This window comes from Mesoplodon densirostris, chromosome 8 (genome assembly GCF_025265405.1).
Source record: "Mesoplodon densirostris isolate mMesDen1 chromosome 8, mMesDen1 primary haplotype, whole genome shotgun sequence".
NCBI lineage: Eukaryota > Metazoa > Chordata > Mammalia > Artiodactyla > Ziphiidae > Mesoplodon > Mesoplodon densirostris.
In genome coordinates, this window is record NC_082668.1 from 47,961,853 (window position 1) to 47,983,000 (window position 21,148).

General features: G+C 35.2%; 1 protein-coding gene across 5 annotated transcripts in view; it reads right to left on the reverse strand.

Annotated features, from left to right (window-relative positions):
• Positions 1-21,148, reverse strand: part of GULP1 (GULP PTB domain containing engulfment adaptor 1) — a 294,504-nt gene that overhangs the window by 95,585 nt on the left and 177,771 nt on the right. For all 5 annotated transcript variants that reach the window (XM_060107071.1, XM_060107070.1, XM_060107068.1 and 2 more), the window contains 2 exons: positions 11,710-11,784; positions 5,951-6,012 (listed from right to left, as the gene is read on the reverse strand). In XM_060107071.1, coding sequence (XP_059963054.1) covers positions 5,951-6,012; positions 11,710-11,737 — 90 coding nt within the window. In that variant the 5' untranslated portion in view covers positions 11,738-11,784. The remainder of the gene's footprint in view (positions 1-5,950; positions 6,013-11,709; positions 11,785-21,148) is intronic.

Here is a 21,148-nt window from a genome sequence, read left to right on the forward strand (position 1 = left end):
TTGTTTATTATTATTTTTTCTTTCTTGTTTTCTCCCTTTTCTTCTGAGCTGTGTGGCTGACAGGGTCTTGGTGCTCTGGCCTGGGGTCAGGCCTGAGCCTCTTAGGTTGGAAAGCCAAGTTCAGGACATTGAACCACCACAGACCTCCTGGCCCCATGTAATATCAATTAGTGAGAGTTCTCCCAGATATTTCCATGTCAATACTAAGACCCAGATCCACACAACGGCCAGCAAGCTCCAGTATTGGAGGCCCCATGCCAAAAACTAGCAAGACAGGAACACAATCCCACCCATTAGCAGAGAGACTGCCTAAAATCATAATAAGTTCACAGACACCCCAAAATACAACACCAGATGCGGCTCTGCCCACCGGAAAGACAAGATCCAGCCCCACCCACCAGAATACAGGCACCAGTCCCTCCACCAGGAAGCCTACACAAGCCACTGAACCAACCTGACCCACTGGGGGTAGACACCAAAAACAATAGGAACTATGAACCTAAAGCCTACAAAAAGGAGACCCCAAACACAGTAAGTTAAGCAAAATGAGAAGACAGAGAAATACACAGCAGATGAAGGAGCAAGGGAAAAACCCACCAGACAAAACAAATGAAGAGGAAATAGGCAGTCTAACTGAAAAAGAATTCAGAGTAATGACAGTAAATGTGATCCAAAACCCTGGAACTAGAATGGAGAAAATACAAGAAACATTTAACAAGGACCTATAAGAACTAAAGGGCAAAAAAAACAATGATGAACAACACAATAAATGAAATTAAAACTTCTCCAGAAGGAATCAATAGCAGAATAACTGAGGCACAAGAATGGATAAGTGACCTGGAAGATAAATACTGGAAATAACTACTGCAGAGCAGAATAAAGAAAAAAAGAATGAAAAGAATTGAGGAGAGTCTCAGAGACCTCTGGGACAACATTAAACACACCAACATTCGAATTATAGGGGTCTCAGAAGAAGAACAGAAAAAGCAAGGGACTGAGAAAATATTTGAAGAGATTACAGTTGAAAACTTCCCTAAAATGGGAAAGGAAATAATCAACCAAGTCCAGGAAGTGCAGAGAGTCTCATACAGGATAAATCCAAGGAGAAACATGCCAAGACACATACTAATCAAACTATCAAAAATTAAATACTAAGAAAAAAATTAAAAGCAGCAAGGGAAAAGAAACAAATAACATACAAGGGAATCCCCATAAATTTAAGAGCTGATCTTTCAGCAGTAACTCTGTAAGCCAGAAGAGAGTGGCAGGGTATATTTAAAGTGATGAAAGGCAAAAACCTACAACCAAGATTACTCTACCCAGCAAGGATCTCATTCAGATTCAATGGAGAAATTAAAACCTTTACAGACAGCAAAAGCTAAGAGATTTCAGCACCACCAAACCAGCTCTACAACAAATGCTAAAGGAACTTCTCTAAGCAGGAAACAGAAGAGGAGGAAAAGACCTACAATAACAAACCCAAAACAATTAAGAAAATGGTAATAGGAACATACATATCAATAATTACCTTAAATGTAAATGGATAAAATGCTCCAACCAAAAGACATAGACTGGCTGAATGGATACAAAAACAACACCCATATATATGCTGTCTACAAGAGACCCACTTCAGACCTAGGGACACATACAGACTGAAAGTGAGGGGATTGAAAAAGATATTCCATGCAAATGGAAATCAAAAGAAAGCTGGAGTAGCAATTCTCATATCAGAAAAAATGACTTTAAAATACTATTACAAGAGACAAAGACAGACACTACATAATCATCAAGGGATCAATACAAGAAGAAGATATAACAATTGTCAATATTTATGGACCCAACATAGAAGCACCTCAATACATAAGGCAAATGCTAATAGCCATAAAAGGGGAAATCGACAGTAACACATTAATAGTAGGGGACTTTTAACACCCTGCTTTCATCAATGGACTGATCAACCAAAATGAAAATAAATAAGGAAAAAAAGCTTTAAATGACACATTGAACAAGATGGACTTAATTAATATTTATAGGACATTCCATCCAAAAACAACAGAATACACTTTCTTCTCAAGTGCTCATGGAACATTCTCCAGCATAGATCATATCTTGGGTCACAAATCAAGCCTTGGTAAATTTAAGAAAATTGAAATCATATCAAGTATCTTCTCTGACCACATGGCTTGGAGACTAGATATCAATTACAGGAAAAAAATTTGTAAAAAATACAAACACATGGAGGATAAACAATACTCTACTAAACAAGCAAGAGATCACTGAAGAAATCAAAGAGGAAATGAAAAAATACCTAGAGACAAATGACAATGAAAACATCGTGACCCCAAACCTATGGGATGCAGCAAACCCAGTTCTAAGAGGGAAGTTTATAGCAATACAATCCTACCTCAAGAAACAAGAAACATCTCAAATAAACAACCTAACCTTACACCTAAAGCAATTAGAGAAAGAAGAACAAAAAACCCCCAGAGTTAGCAGAAGGAAAGGAATCATAATGATCAGATCAGAAATAAATGAAAAAGAAATGAAGGAAATAATAGCAAAGATCAATAAAACTAAAAGCTGGTTCTTTGAGAAGATAAACAAAATTGATAAACCATTAGCCAGACTCATCTAGAAAAAAGGGGAGAATATTCAAATCAACAGAATTAGAAATGGAAAAGGAGAAGTAACAACGGACACTGAAGAAATATAAAGGATCATGAGAGATTACTACAAGCAACTCTACGTCAATAAAATAGAAAACCTGGAAGAAATGGACAAATTCTTAGAAAAGCCCAACCTTCTGAGACTGAACCAGGAACAAACAGAAAATATAAACAGACCAATCACAAGCACTGAAACTGAGACTGTGATTAAAAATCTTCCAACAAAAAAAGCCCAGGAGCAGATGGCTGCACAGGCAAATTCTATCAAACATTTAGAGAAGAGCTAACACCCATCCTTCTCAAACTCTTCCAAAATATAGCAGAGGGAGGAACACCCCCAAACTCATTCTATGAGGTAACCATCACCCTGATGACAAAACCAGACAAAGATGTTACCAAAAAAAAAAAAAAAATACTACAGGCCAGTATCACTGATGAACATAGATGCAGAAGTCCTCAACAAAATACTAGCAAACAAAATCTAACAGCACATTAAAAGGATCATACACCATGATCAAGTGAGGTTTATCCCAGGAATGCAAGGATTCTTCAATATACGCAAATCAATTCATGTGATACACCATATTAACAAACTGAAGGATAAAAACCATATGATAATCTCAATAAATTCAGAAAAAGCTTTCGACAAAATTCAACACCCATTTATGATAAAAACTCTCTGGAAAGTAGGCATAGAGGGAACTTACCTAAATATAATAAAGGCCATATATGACAAACCCACAGACAACATTGTTCTCAAAACTGAAAAACTGAAACCATTTCCTCTAAGATCAGGAACAAGACAAGATTGCCCACTCTCACCACTATTATTCAACATAGTTTTGGAAGTTTTAGACACAGCAATCAGAGAAGAAAAAGAAATTTAAAAATCTGAAAAGAAGAAGTAAAACTGTCACTGTTTGCAGATGACATGATACTATACATAGAGAATCCTAAAGCTGCTACCAGAAAACTATTAGAGCTAATCAATGAATTTGGTAAAGTAGCAGGATACAAAATTAATGCACAGAAATCTCTGGCATTCCTATACACTAATGATGAAAGATCTGAAAGAGAAATTAGGAAGACACTCCCATTTACCACTGCTACAAAAATAATAAAATATCTAGGAATAAACCTACCTAAGGAGGTAAAAGACCTGTACTCAGAAAACTATAAGATACTGATGAAAGAAATTAAAGATAATACAAACAGATGGAGAGATATACCATGTCCTTGGATTGGAAGAATCAACGTTGTGAAAATGACTATACTACCCAAAGCAATCTACAGATTCAGTGCGATCCCTATCAAACTACCAATGGCATTTTTCACAGAACAACAACAAAAAATTTCACAGTCTGTATGGAAACACAAAAGGCCCAGAATAGCCAAAGCAATCTTGAGAAAGAAAGACGGAGCTGGAGGAATCAGGCTCCCTGACTTCAGACTATACTACAAAGCGACAGTAATCAAGACAGTATGGTACTGGCACAAAAACTGAAGTATAGATCAATAGAACAGGATAGAAAGCCCAGAGATAAACCCACGCACATATGGTCACATTATCTTTGATAAAGGGGGCAAGAATATATAATGGAGAAAAGCCTCTTCAATAAGTGGTGCTGGGAAAACTGGACAGCTACATGTAGGGGAATGAAATTAGCATACCTCCTAACACCATACACAAAAATAAACTCAAAATGGATTAAAGACCTAAGGCCAGACACTATAAAACTCTTAGAGGAAAACATAGGAAGAACACTCTTTGACATAAATCACAGTAAGATCCTTTTTGACCCACCTCCCAGAGAAACGGAAATAAAAACAAGGAGGAATAAATGGGACCTAATGAAACTTAAAAGCTTTTGCACAACAAAGGAAACCATAAACAAGACAAAAAGAAAGCCCTCAGAATGGGAGAAAATATTTGCAAACAAAGCAACTGATAAAGGATTAATCTCTGAAATATACAAGCAGCTCATGCAGCTCAATATCAAAAAAAGAAATGACCCAATCCAAAAATGGGCAAAAGACCTAAACAGACATTTCTCCAAAGATATACAGATTGTCAACAAACACATGAAAGAATGCTCAACGTCACTAATCATTAGAGAAATGCAAATCAAAACTACGAGGTACCACCTCACACCTCACACGCCTCCATCAAAAAAGCTACAAACAGGGCTTCCCTTGTGGTGCAGTGGTTGAGATTCCACCTGCTGATGCAGGGGACACGGGTTCGTGCCCCAGTCCGGAAGATCCCACATGCTGCAGAGCGGCTGGGCCCGTGAGCCATGGCCGCTGAGCCTGCGCGTCCAGAGCCTGTGCTCCGCAAAGGGAGAGGCCGCACAGTGAGAGGCCCGCGTACCGCAAAAAAAAAAAAAAAAAAAAAAAAAAAAAACGCTACAAACGATAAATGCTGGAGAGGGTGTGGAGATGAGAAAACCCTCTTGCACTGTTGGTTTGACTGTACATTGATACAGCCACCATGGAGAACAGTATGGAGGTTCCTTGAGAAAGTAAAAATAAAACTACCATATGACCCAGCAATCCCCCTAATGGGCATATACCTAAGAAAACCATAATTCAAAAAGGGTCATGTACCACAGTTTTTATTGCAGCAGTATTTACAATAGCTAGGACCTGGAACCAATCTAAGTGTCCATCAACAGATGAATACATAAAGAAGATGTGACACATATATACAATGGAATATTACTCCACCATAAAATGAAATGAAATTGAGTTATTTGTAGTGAGGTGGATGGACTTAGAGTCTGTCATACAGAATGAAGTAAGTCAAAAAGAGAAAAACAAACACTGTATGCTAACACAAATACATGGAATGTGAAAAAAAAACTTTCTCATGAACCTAGGGGCAGGACAGGAATAAAGATGCAGAAATAGAGAATCGACTTGTGGACATGGGGAAGGGGATGGGTAAGATGGGATGAATTGAGAGAGTAGGATTGACATATATACACTACCAAATGTAAAATAGATAGCTAGTGGGAAGCAGCTGCAATGCAGAGGGAGATCAGCTCAGTGCTTTGTGACCACCTAGAGGGATGGGATAGGGAGGGTAGGAGGGAGATGCAAGAGGGAGGGGATATGGTGATATATGTATACATATAGGTGGTTCACTTTGTTATACAGCAGAAACTATCACAACATTCTAAAGCAATTATACTCCAATAAAGATGTTAAATAAAAAATAATAATAAATTAGCAATAATAGTGTAGCAAAATAAGATTCAATAATATCATATGAACTATATTACCTTTGCATTATAGGGAATGTAATGTTTTGATAAAGCCTCTGGCGTATGCATCCATGTTTTGTCTGCAATGAAGAATACACAGTGTTAAATTAAATCACAGGTTCTAAGGGTGTCATATTCATGCATTTGAAAGGAGTCTGATATGGATGGGAGCACTTCTAATTTGGAGATAGTTTTGCTAAAATGTGAAATAATGACTAGTCAGATATATGAACAATGTAACCACAAAGTAATTATAGGATTCTTTCCTTAATATAAAAGTCTTTTCCTTTTAAAAGCTTTCTAATAATAAAACAATTTTGAATTTTTAAAGAATATTAAAAGAACATCAGTTGGGCTATGAGTAATTATATCAATTATGTGAATAATTATGTGTTATTTTTCTTATTTCATGTGATACTCTCATGAATAACAGGTTATTTTTCTTAATTCCCTTTTCAATAAATAGTAATCTGCTCTTTTCTCATGACTGTTACTATCCCTTAGTATCAAGAATTAACTGTTTAGTAATGGGAAATTCTAACATTAAACTAACAACTGCATTTATATAAAGCTGAAATGAATCAATCTACTAAATTCATTTAAAAATTAATATAATATTAGGATAATTTTTTAGCCTCAATTTAGAGAAACATTGATTGAGGGTCCACTATCAGGAGTTTTGGATATAAATAATCTTAAATGTAGTAATTTGAATTATTACACTATATAAATTAGTGTAATAGAATAATAGAAATAAAAGTAACTAAAAGAAGATTGTAAAGCAATTATACTCCAGTAAAGATGTTAAAAAAATAGAAGATATCGAAAGTAATTTGTATTGTATATTATTGATAGAAATAGAAAATAAAATTTTCATTCAATTTTTGAATTTGATTTATATATTCCACATATCTTCCAAAAATATTTTGTGGAACATATAAGCAGGAAAAAAGCAAAACATGCTAATGTTTACACAAATCAAATTTGCTGATTTTAAATCAAATTTGCTGATTTTTTACAAACTGCATTTGTCTGTAGTAAAACTTCTCAATCTTCAAATATATTATGTCTTAAGTGGAGTTTTGTGAATATTTTACTCCTAATGGGAATTTTAAAATTTAGAATCAATATTATAAATAGAATAAAATCAGACATATATTTTACCATGAAAAATACTAAATAAGTACACACTAAAATAAAATATTAGATTACTAACAAAGCATTTTCAACATTCAATTCAGAACATTTAAAAATGATGTTAACAGAAACTAGTTTGGTATAATTAATACGTTCTCAAACTGGGGGAATGTGAAGACATAGAGAAAATGGCATATATTCCTGGAATTTTAATTATTTTAAACCATTCAAAGGATAATGCACTATATATTAAATATATTTATGGGGTGCAATGCAATATTCACAAGAATTTCTAAGACAAAACATGAGGGATCAATAAAATCCTGTGCCCATGATGAATCTTAGGGCTATTTCTGATTACTGAAGTGGATATGTGACAGCCGTACTTGGGTGAAATATTTTGAGAAGCAATACATCCTAGGCTTCAAAAAGCGGTATTGACATACTGACATTGACAATAATGTATCTCTTATTTCTTGAATGGATTTTCATTTTAACTATAGTTTTCTCCTTATGATTGCTACTGGATAGTGATATGATTAATTCAAGAATAATTTGTACTTAAATGTGGAATATAGTCTTGCTCTTGTGTATTAAAATAAATTTATCACAATACTGTATGCCAATATAATAAAAATACCAAAGACCTGCCTTCAGAAAACCTAAAAAGATATCTAGTTCCTTTTTTTTACCCCTTAACTCAATTCTTCTCATATCTCCTTTTCCAAGACACACAGCATAGCTCAGGAGGATGCAAAGTGTAACTGAAGTTTGAATCCGATGGTTCATTCCAATCCTGAAGCAGAGGGATAACTGCTTTCTCCTCTAAACCACTATTATTTGAAAACTCATGACACTGCCTTTGTTATAGTCTTGTATTGCAGTAACCTAGAACGAGGTTAGGTATATCTAGCTGTTACTGGTGAAAGACTGAAATAATCACAATACTAAATTACCAGCGGATAAGCTGCAGTTACTACAATGACAAAAAATCTACATCCACACACCAAGTGCTGACGATTTAATGGTTGTTCATTATGTACCTCTAGTATAGGTAATACACTTATTAAACCTGAAGGATTTCCAAAATGAGTCCTTAATGTCATTCTAATTTATACTTTGGCAAAAGAAAAAACTGACAGGACAAAACTATATGTTAACTCATATAGATGTGGCTGACCTTGAAGAAAGGGTACAGATGATGGTCTTTGGCCACTATATGGACCCACAAAAGATACTGGATACATAGAATTGGTGAAGAAACAGGAACATAGACACTCTAGAATGTGTTCCCTTTCTTGATATTAAACTATAATCACTGACTTAATAGTGAACATTCACATAAAAGGAAAGGCCAACATTTCAAAAATATTTGACAGCTGTCAAACCACTCTGACTACTGGATCAATAAATCTAGGTATTCAAATGTATTTAGATTAAGAATTCATCTAGAAAGATGCAGTAAACTTCATTATTCTTGTACCACCAGAGCTTAAAATAGTGAAAAAACCTACTTTGAACATATTAATTTAAAACTAAATATTGATGGATGAATGGATGCATTTGAATAAAATGTTCATGAAAAGGAAAATATTTAAATACTATTGAAATTTAAGTGCTTTGCACTATGATTATTGCTACTCATCACTATATCAACTGATAAGTTAAAGAACATAAAGTGTAATTAGTTGAATAATCACATTTATGCTTTTTTAACTAAACGATTAATTTTTGACATAATAAATAGAATATAAGATTTTAAAAATTCAAAAAGAAAGCTAACATAGGGAAATAAAGAAGCTATAAAACATTCATAAAATTTAATCTATGAATCTGGGGTTAGATAATTTTTACAGGGCTTTTCAAAATAGTCCAAAATGATGCAATTCTAGTACATTCAGTTTTTTTCAGACCCTATGAGCAACTCTAATAACCATTAAAGCATTTGCAAAGAAAATCAGTGAAGTGCCTGGACAATTCAATCAAAGAATACCAAATTACTAGTTGGGAGATTTAATAAAAAGAGAAAAAAAACCAATTATGTTTAAGTTTAAGATAATCTCTTTTCCTTGGGTTTCTGATTCAGTAAGGTTGCATGTAATAACCAAGTAAATTGGATATCTATGAAATAAGAGATAAGTTTTTAATGATAAAAGATGATCTTGTTTTGTTTAGAGTACAGTACAGTGTATGTTGATGCTAGTTATTGGAAAGATGACTTGAATTATATATTCTCTAGGGCTATAATTACAGTTTCTGATGGTCAAGTATATGAATTCTCTGATAAAATTCCAGTTTTACATGTCAAATTAAAATTCAACAAATAGTGCTACTGGTTGAACCTAGGAGCACAGGCTCCAAGAAGTTTTCTTTTAACAACTGTAATAAATGAGAGAGTGTGAAGTGACTGGTGAACTTAAGGTAGAACTTCCCGATATCAGGTTCTAACTGAACTGGAGTGAAATATTGATCAATAATTTTCTGATATGTAATCACTAGACTTGAAAAATAAGAGAAGTCAAAACAAATTTAAAGAGAAGGCAGCAAAGCAGGAAATAATAAGTTTCTGCTTCTTGATTCTCTAGATCACTCTCATTTTCATGGTTGTACTCCCACTGTCTTCAAGTGAGACAAATATACTATCACCAGTTACTCATCTTACTATCCAATACTTGGGATTTCTCAGTGAAAAACCACTCCAAATCCCCTTCAAATAAAGAGTAAATTAGAAATGTGAAGTTTCAATTTTAAAACCATGGGAAAGGGAATTCTAAGCAAATAAAAAGAAGCGAAGATATTGAAGTGTCTTTAAAAAAAACAAGATAGTGTGTTTAAAGTGATGAGTTGTGATGTAAGGTTTTTATTGTCGGGGCTTCCCTGGTGGCGCAGTGGTTGAGAGTCCGCCTGCCGATGCAGGGGACACGGGTTCGTGCCCCGATCCCGGAAGATCCCACATGCCGCGGAGCGGCTGGGCCCGCGAGCCATGGCCACGGAGCCTGTGTGTCCGGAGCCTGTGCTCCGCAACGGGAGAGGCCACAGCAGTGAGAGGCCCGCGTACAGAAAAAAAAAAAAAAAAAAAAAAACTTCTATATATCTGAGAATTATTTCTAGATTTTTTACTAGTAAAGGGAATAAAAAGAAGCATGATTTTATTTTTGGTATTTGTTTTAAATCAGAAGCAAGCTACAGACCACAATAAATGTCATTTTGCCTTCCTCTTATTCTGAAAAAAATAAGTAAAATAATAAATTCCTAGTTTCCCAGGGTTGAAAAGTGCCTGAAAGTTCTTCACATTACCTAAATCCCTACTGAACACATTAATCCTCTGTACCACATTCAAATGTTTGAACACCTCTCATTTCAGTAAAAAATAGAGGTAATACTTTGAATAATTCCATTATACTTTGGCACAACCTTGTTGGAATATTTTTCCTACATTTAATCAATGACCTTATAATTTACACCCATTTGTCCTTTATTAAAGTTAGTTCTATGACCAAATGACAGCATTCAAACATTCATAGGTCTTCAAAAATTGCAAGACCACACCAAGGGTTCTCAGCCATGCTTCCTGTTGCATGGTTGAAAGTCCTGAAGTCATCTCAGCCTTTCTCAACAAGGCATGTTACAGTGTGTCAATTCATCCTTAAAAGCAAGAACACACCATGCCTGAGGGCATGGAGTAGAACAGAACAATCTATTTCCTGGTTCAAGACTGTTCATTATTCATCCATTAGAAAATGAACTGGAACCTTTGATAACCACACTGATGTCTTTATTCTTCAGCCATGTTTTACCCACACAGCAATTAAGGTGCATCTTCCAAATAATAACAATATACAAATAAGTATAGAAGTGTTAGAGGTTCTGGACCCATGTTTGGCAATTTACAATATCGTATTAAGTTTACAGTGTGGAATATGACCTAACTAGTCATTTCCCCCCCATATGCCTGTAATCCTACCACATCAGTTATCTCTTCCTACTTTCAATCACCTAAGAACTTGAGTGGCATCGTTTAAGTATTCTCTTCCAGGTCATTGACAGCATGTTAAACAGGAGAGAGCCCTGTGCCCACCACTAGAGAATTCCTTCTAGAAGGGCAAGGATACATTATTTTAACTTTACTGAACTATATAAAACTATCAAATTTTTCTATCTTTCCTATGAGTGTATCAAGAAATATTTTGCCAAATACCATGTTTTCCTGCCCCTTAAAAAAATTTCTGTACTGATAATATTTATATTATCAGTATGATATATTTATACTTATTTTAAATTCCTACTTTAAAATTAATAGCAAATTTATTTGGCCTCTTGCTATCAATTCACCTATCATGAATCCTTATTCATTATTCAATAAAAAGTGAAGTGCATGCACACACACACACACACACACACACACACACGAGTGAATTTAAAACACTATAGCCCATGTAAGCTCAGGGAATTTAGTACTATGGCTATGAAAAGTGAAGTTAGGACCAACTTCCTAAGTCAGATCACTTTATTTTTTGCAACTCTAACTTCATTCTAGAGTCACATGGTTTGATAATTGGAAAAAGTGATTTTTTAACATCTCTGCTTGATTTGAACAGTAATATTGAAGTGACTCCCAGGTCTTTAGTGGACACACTTACCTTTCTTCCTGCTAAAAGCACGGTTCATGATGAGGATCAACCAAATAGATGTTCAGTTCAATCACACTTTATATCCTATAAAATTAAGAAAATAGTAAAGCATAAATAAAGGAATGCTGACCAACCTCTCTTATGTAAATTATTTTAATCACAAAGTCTTTTTAAATTTTCTAGATGTTTAAAAACAATATTTCAAAATATTCTGAAGGACAATGGGCAAGAATAAACGTAATACTCAATATTATGAGTGGCACAGCAGATAAGAACAATATATCAAATGAAATTCCTCCAAAGTTCCTTAACTTGTTTGTCTTTTTTCCTATTATACATCTTTCACTAATTATATTTACCTTCAAATTTAAGAATAAAGAAGGTTAACTTTTTCCTGAGCTTGTTGGCAAGAAGTGTGGTAATGTTTGGGGTTATCATTAACAGCAGTGGTGGATAAACAGAAGTCTTCTGATATAAATGGGGGTCATGCCACCCCCCACAATCAGGCTATGCTTGGCAGCCCTGTGTCCCATGATGCTCCAGACAGCTGCTGCCTATCTGTTGAAACCAAGGCAATTGCATACCTCCCACTCCCCACCCCTGAAGCCAAGGAAGGAGCCATGATGATCTCCGAGTCACCTTCAGGATCATTCATTCCTAGTCTTAAAGAATAGTGCACATTCACAGCCAAATAGCTGTGGCACGGGCCACAGAAAGAGAGAGGGCACTCTTGTCTCTTCTTGTTCTCATGAGGACACTAATCCCATCACTGGGGCCACACCTTCGTGACCTCATCTAAACCTAATTAGCTCCTAAAGGTTCTATCTCCAAATACCTGCACTCTGGGGGAGAGGGCTTCAACATATGAATTTGCAGGGGACACAAACATTCAGTCTGTAACACTCTCCATAAATCTCCATAGCAATTGAAGCACAGCAGAGAAATTAATCTTTATCATAAAGTTGTTATTGTAGTGAAATTACTGCTATCTCTGTCCTTGCACTTCTACTCCTAAGAAAAATTAAAATAGTTAATTGAATTATAAAATATTACTAGGCACTGTTTAGTAGACTTAGATAATGACACAATAATATCAATCTGTTATTCACCCCATACTTTACTCATCTTCTCATGATATATGCTATTAATACAAGATAGGTAGAGAATAAATTTTAAGAATTAGAATGCCAAGATAATTATTCCATGTATATTAACAATATAACATGGTTTATTTTCTATGGTATGAAAGATATTACTATTATATATATATATGTAACAATTTAAATGACTTCATTTTCTACAATTAATTTATTCATTCACTCAGAAATTATTTATTGATCTCCAGTTCCAGGCACTCTGCAAGATGCAAAGAAATACAATAAGGACAAAATATATTCTGTATTCTCCCAAGAGTTACTCTTCACCTAGAACCTAACAGACGTGATTATTAATTGATCATATCCTCAAGGAATAAGTGAAGATCAAAAACTAGCAGAAAGGGAATATAATGTATCCAAATGTAATATTCAACTTCTCTGGAAGAATAAAGAGACCAATACCATGATGTCGATTAATCAGCAGATCAAATTCAGTATGCCTCTTCACTACCCAAATCTCATCACTTTTAGGTAGACATTTTCAACAATAGCAGAGCATAAAATATAAAGGCATTTAATACTATATAATTTTAAAATCCATGAAATTAAATAATGTGCTTTTTAAATTAATAACAATATAATATAAACTCTTTGGGGACATATAGACAAAAAGTAATAAACCTTAGAATAATTGTATAAAGTTCAGTAGGCCAAATAAGAAGAATATAAAATAACAGTACAACTCTATGACTCTAAAACACCAGAAGGATTGTTGCCTGCTCATAAAACATATAGATATAAATGTCAATGAATATCAGATAAGCCATTCTTGTAATATAACTAAAAAACAATAATTTCACTTTCCAAACACCATTCTTTAGCCTATTTATTTGATCCTATGGCACTCTACACTTCTTTGTAAAACAGATCTTACTTCCCTTCTCTATGCTCATGTATATAGTACAGTTCATGACACTAAGTTGGCATTCAATATACTTACACTTATTTAATGTATAACAATACATGTTTTGGGCTTCCCTCATGGTGCAGTGGTTAAGAATCCGCCTGCCAATGCAGGGGACAAGGGTTCAAGCCCTGGTCCGGGAAGTTCCCACATGCCAGGGAGCAATGAAACCCAGGCGCCAAAACTACTAAGCCTGCACTCTAGAGCCCGCAAGCCACAACTACGGACGCCCACGTGCCTAGAGCCCGTGCTCCACGACAAGAGAAGCCAACGCAATCAGAAGCCCACGTACCACAACGAAGAGTAGCCCCTGCTCTCCGCAACTAGAGAAAGCATGCTCGCAGAAAGGAAGACCCAACGCAGCCAAAAATAAATAAAATAAATAAATAAATTTAAAAACAACAACAAAAATACATGTTTTAATGCACTCTACAGTTGACATAATAAGATATATGTCATTATCACATTAATCACATTAACACATTAATAAGCTAAGAAATATAAGTTCTATATAAACTGATTTTACTTCCATTTACAATATAATATAAATCTTTCCATTTGGATAAACTTTTCATAAAGATTGTTTTGGTGACTATATACACATGGATGCATCATTGCCCTATCATTAAACAATTATTATTTCTAAATTTTAGCTAAATATATACAAAGGGAATAATTTACATAAAAATTATCCTTTATTCATTTTTCCTATAAAATAGCATCACAGAGTAAAAATCACTAGGTATAAAGTATTACTATTTAGGTTTTCTATTTTTTTTTTAACTAAACATAAAGGGGTTGTAACAATTTACATGGCCATCAGTTATATGACAACACTCATTCAACTTCACATTCCCCGGGATTGACTATTGAATATTGTGTGTCTCTGTGTGTATTTGCATGTGCTATACTTTTTATAATCCTGTTTTTAAAATATAAATCTCTTTAAGATTAACAGTGCTATATGGTATGAAAACATACACTGATTTCCCAATGGCATTAAAAAAAAAAGAACCAGTATCATTCAATAAATAATCCAAACCTTCCTCAGAAATTTATGTTGACACCTTTCCATATATTAAATTCAGCTATGTAGATTTATTTAGATACTTTTGCTTCTGGCCAAGACAGAGTAACAGAGGCTATATTTCTCTTACCATCTGAAACACCTAAAAAATGAAACAAGAGGTATGAAACAATGACTGTTAAGACATTAGACATCAGGCAACAAAGGACAGTGATCCATGAGAAATGAAAAACAAATAAGGTAAGCCCTATGACTTCCCTGGCTTAATGCATGGAGAAGGTTTCCAGACTATGGTCCAGGGAGGTGGAGCTCAGTTGAACCCCAGCAATCTCCCTGAGTTTTGGAGATATTGCTGAGAATGTGGTGAAATGAAGATGCTTATTTTGCAGTCAAGAGCACTGGAGAGGAAAGAACTCTACCAAAAGCAATAAAGATACCTGCAAAAAATCCTTCTTACAATTGAACTGAGTAATGATAACGACCCAAGACTGAGGAAAGAGCCACCCACAAAATTTAGAGAGAACAGTGCCTGTAGCTCACACAAGAACCAACAGCAAGGAAGGAAAATTTTGAATTCACAGAACTTCAGTTAGATTACTAAGAAGAGTCTCACCTTATCAGTAGGGAAAAATTAAGGCTAGAATAAATACTGCTTTGGCCTCACCTGACAAATCTTTTAAAACAAGACCCAAAAGAAACAAACTATTTCCAAGTAACTTCTCTATATCCCAAACTATGCTCAAAATGATTTTAAGGTTAATTAGCACCCAACATGGTAAAATTCACAATACTTGGTATGCAATAAAATGTGTGTGTGGGGGGGTGGGTGTATGGACATATATATATATATATATATATATATATATATATATATATATAATCACATGCAAAGAAGCAGAAAAATAAAATCCACAATGGGTAGAAAAATTAATCAAGACTGATCTACAAATGACCTGGATGATGGTAGTGGTAGGCAAGGACATTTAGATATGTTCCATATGCTCAAGAAGCTAGGAGATAGATTAAACAGATACAAAAAAACACCCAAATAGAACTTCTAGAAATGAAAACCACAATGTATAAAATAAAAAATATACTATATGAGATTAATGGCAGGTAAGACATTGCAGAAGAAAAGAGTAGTGAAATTGAAGACACAGACATAGCAATTATAATACAACACAGGAAAGAGTCTAGCTGGCAGGCAGGAAGGAAGAAACAGAGGGACGGAGGGAGGGAGAAAGGAAGGGAAGGAGGAAAGGAGGAAGGAAGGAAGGAAGGAGGGAGGGAGGGAGGGAGAGACAGAGGATCACTGAATTATGGAAAAACCTCAGAGGATCACTGAATTATGGAAAAACCTCAAGTGGTTGAATAGTCCCTGAAGGAGAGGAGAGAGTTAGAAAAATATTTGAAGAAATAAAGGTTGAGAATTTTTCAAATGACGAAAAATAAAAACCCAGAGAGTCAACAAGCTTAAGCCCCAAATATGAGAAACAAAAAGAAACAACACCATGACACATCATAATCATTGCTCAAATTTAAGAACAAAGAGAAAATCTTAAAAGCAGCCAGAGAAAAAGACAAGTACGGAGGAACAAAGATTAGGATGGCAGCAGTTTTCACATCTGAAACCCTGCAAACTAGAAGACAGAGGAGCAGCATCTTTAAAGTATGAAAAAGATCAAAGCTTGATCAAGAAGAAACAGATAACCTAATTATATATGGGGAAAGGTAAGAGTGATTTTTTTTTCCTAAGGCCCATTTTGAATTTCTTTATAAAAAACTATTATATACATTTTTGCTTTTATCTTTCTTAAGGATCCAGAGGCAAGTAAGTAAGTCTGGCTATATTCAAAATACAAATGGAATATTTAAACATGATCAAGGAGAAAACTCATAATTCATAAATTATTCATAATGTATTGAAATATTACCACGCCAAGTTTAAAGCCAATTGGGGGTTTTAAATCTCCAAATAAAAAACTTTTTAATACATTATAAACATTAATGGCAGATGCCATTAGATGAATTCTTTTAATCCCAAATTTTAAGTAAAAATCAGTAATCCCATTGACAAAACACCATGAGGCCACTTGGTATTCATTTACTCTATAAATTTAACCTGTTTAGGCCTAATTTTAAAACAAGTTTGAAGCCAACAATCATTTTTCTAAAATAAATCCAGCATATCCAAGTTTGAAAACTATTTACCAAAGGAAATCCACAAATATTTATAATTTAGTTTAGAAGAAGCTTAGGGTGACTTTTTAATGAATGGCAGTTTCCTGCTCTGCAACCTGCTGCCCAAGCTCTTGTTTTAAAAAAGTGTCACACTGTTATGACTAAAGAAACTGTATATGGTATGAATATTAAAAGCTGTAAAGCAGCTGGCTCTGAATTTCATTTTTATCCTTATGAGTACATTTAATATCAAATTTTCCTTGAATTCTTTCAAGGTTAAAAGAAAAAATAACCTCAGTATTGATTAAAACACGGTTCACATTAATATGTCATACATTACCTTAAAATCCTGTTCACTAAGAGATCAGAGATGATGTTAAAATAATGAAGACTAATCATTAGGTTTCGTTCTCTGTAGGATGGTAAATTAGGTGAAGTTAAAAAAAAAGTTCTTTCTCGTATGAATGCATATAAGATGCATTTTCTTACTCTCAAAACTTTTATGTGCTTTTTGAATATATAATCCAGGAAGGTAATCCTGAGATGATGTCAGACAATTTTAGATCCTGCATTAACTCCTCCACATTGCTAAATACTCTAAAGCAGTTGCTAACAATTGCAACTTCATTGCTTGCCATGGTAAAGGAAACTTCCAAAATCCTCCTGGGAGAACTCGGCTCATTTTTGACACTCTTAAGGATCTGACTAGTGTCTATTGTAAAGGTTCTCTGCTTAAAACTCCTAATTGTAAGACATCTTATAATATTCTTCTTCATTGTATTGTAGGACTGTAATTTGCAAAGGGCTCTTTGCTTTTGTAGGTCATTACTGAGTGCAGCCAAGAAAACTAACCAGTGCCCAAACTGAGACATTTCACAGAAGAAGTCACATGATACATGTTTAAGAGGCTATACATTTATAATTTACTAAGAAATAGCAGCATTAGGGTTTTCTGAACTTCCTTAACTTGGAATATAAATGCTTATCGTTATTTTCATTTTTTTTATAATATTAACCCGTATCTCTTAACACTCATAAAAAAATCCTTCACCCTTCCAAAAGATACATTTCAAGACCACGTTATTCGACAAGCATTATAGGAGTGGAAAAGTAAAAATAAGTAGCACATGGTTCCTGCCTTCAAGGAACTTATCATCTTTGACAGGTAGGTGAGAATGGGTATGGGGCTCCACGGATAGGGACGAGCCCTATAAAAGAGGTAGATACCCCTGAAAGAGAGAGGAGGAAGCACGGAATGGCTGTTTCGTTCAGAGAGGCAGCTTCAGAGTGTATGTGAACAGTCACTTCCCAAATGGGCAAAGGCTAAAGGTGAGGCGGGAGGAAGGGTTTCAGGCTGTAGGGCAGAGCACGTGTGGCGCATGCTGATTGGAGCAGAGGGCTCCTAGCCACACTGCTAATCGCCTTCTGGGATCCACCCACTGGCCCTCCCTGAGGGTCCCAACTAGACTATTATGCAACACCCTTGACTAGGAGGGGAGGAAGGACTAAGGACAGCTTTAGCACTTGATAATGTGGCCAACTCTTCAGAATGGCTTATATATGAGAAAACCTTGACATATAAGGTCCAGAAATACCAGGTCTATGCAACAAAATAAAAAGGGCCTGAATTTCTTCCAATGCCAAGAGCGAGGTCAAAATAAAGGCTACAATGAATCAAAAAGAAAAATGGGCACATACAGCCTATTCTTACTGACACTGAAAGCTATGAAATTTGAACCACTTTATTCTAACAATAATATTTTCTATTGTAAGAGGATTTGAATGAAGTATATTCAAAAGTCATTTCCAGAGCTAAGCACTGTGCAGTAGTATCCACGTAATAATTATGGCAAAGCTGGGATACCACAAAACTCCGTGTGCAGGGACTATCAGCCTGGTGGTGGCACCACCACTCACCCCCTCCAGAATAAGGTTGTGCCCTTTCAACCAAAAGAGAGAAAGCTCCAGGGAAGGAGATGTAGTGGAAATCTCAAACCACCTGAGCAATCCCTGGGGTATGATGAGTATCCCAATATACTTCCACAAGTGTCTATAAAATCCTGAGCTATACTTTGGCAGGCTTGTAGCAGTGTGTTTCAATAACTAGATCGAGATTTTTCATGAGAACTTCAACCAATGATCAATGAACTATTTCTCTACCTGGGTTATCTTATGTTCTTAATGGGAGGTCAGCTACCTTTCTCTAAAATGAAATAATCACAACAATAAATAAATTATGCTGAGAAATATTTTTAAAGACAAAATATTGAAACAAACATTATTTACAAAAGAATACACATGGCTCTCCTATATGTGGACCTAAAAGTAACCTAGGTTTAGCTTCATTTTAAAGGTTAGACTTTGAAGTTCTTTGTACAAATCCTACTCAACATTCTCCCCTTTTTTAAAACTCACAATAGACTGTCTCTCCTTTTTATTTTGATTGTACACAAAAGAATTATATCTTTTTAGACCTGCTGTTTTCGTCATTTCACTAAACACTTTGATATCCATATCCTAACTGTGAGTGAAAACTTGTGGGATCCCATTACTGAGGTAACATTATCTTTGGCAAAACTGTCTGAATTCCTTTGAAAGACTAGAATAAAACAGCTTGACTGCTCAATTAATGTTATTATAGTCTAGGACTCAAGACAATGAATTTTAAGACTAGAATTTGTAAAATATATATTATTTTAAGATTCAGGTGATCTCTACAGACAAAGCAACAATATAAAAAGTTTTACTTCAGTTTCAAATTTTCTTCCTTTTATTAAGGTATTTCACTTGAAAGGATTTTTTCATTTAAATGTCTTGCTTTAATGTGATCTTTTTTTTTGACATTTTGTATGGTAAGCAGTTGTTATCTTTACATTAAATTCTAACAATCAGGAATTTATAAATGTGCATAGATTTGCCATTTTAATCACTTTATACAGTTTTGTTTTAAGACAGAGAGACAGAGGGAAATTATTCCTTTTACCAGTTCTTCCATCAGCCCTGGAAGAAACTTCTCATATCTTTCCACCTGATATCTAGAGCATCTCACAATGTTAGCGGCTTAGTTAGGAGGGAATTGATAGGCAGGAAATCTAATCCTCCAAAACAGAGCCTCCAAATATCTCCATTCGAAAATTGTGCTTTCCTTACTGTTAGAGGCATTACTGTTACTCTCAGAGGCACTACACTTGCCTACACGCAATATTGCTTTGACCACAGTTAATGCATTCTGCCTCTGTGACTACAATCAAAACTTCCTATTTTTAACTTTAGTGGGACTATGCAATCTTAAATCTCTTGGTCTCCTTCCTGTGGGCTTTCTACCAGCCTTTCCCATCTAGCTGCTAAAACATTTCTCCTCAGAAATCTCTTTACCTTCATCACCATCTTGACCATGTTGAACTTTACCCTAGCCCTGCGACCCTGGGAAATAACAAAGGTTAAGGAAATCCCCCATCCCTCTGTGTTCTGGAAATGGCTTGCTACAAAGAACCACCCTTCCCTACATGACAGATAAGATTCAGGGCACTCCCCTGTTTATCCAGGACAAGGCCAGACTTTGACCCTCCAAATTCCCATTCTTTGTTTCATTAGTGATTAGCTGAACTGTTTGTGCCACTGACCAATCTGGACAAAAGACCTGCTACCTTGATTTGACCAAACTTTAGCTAAGCTTCTCTCCTTCCCCCAGGCTCCTCTGACCCACTCTCAGCCTAGCAGCTTCAACCCTTCCTTCATAGTCTCTTCTAAGAAAAGGCTGACCTCGGAGTAAAACAGTCTCTGGTCTACTGTCCCCAGTTGTACCATCCTCACTCATCCTACCTTCCCACCCACATCCCATTCTTTCCAGCCTTGGTTACTCCTCCTTATTAAGAGAAAAGCCCTTTTCTGCCTAGCCTTTGAGAGGCCTGCTGATCCTATGCTTGGTATATTCTCCCTACCACAATCATCCACTCCCCTTATTGCAGTAATCTTTTCAAATAAGGTCTCTCCTTATCTAAATCTGGATTTATTTTTTATTTGACACTCCATTTAATCATATTCACAAGGAGTTCTGGCAACTAACATCAACCTACTTCATTGAATTAATTTTCAAACTTTCATTTGAATATATCTACTCAAATGGAGCTAGCCCTCTCATTCTCTTGCACTCATGGGTGCTTTCATTTCAGCATCAAA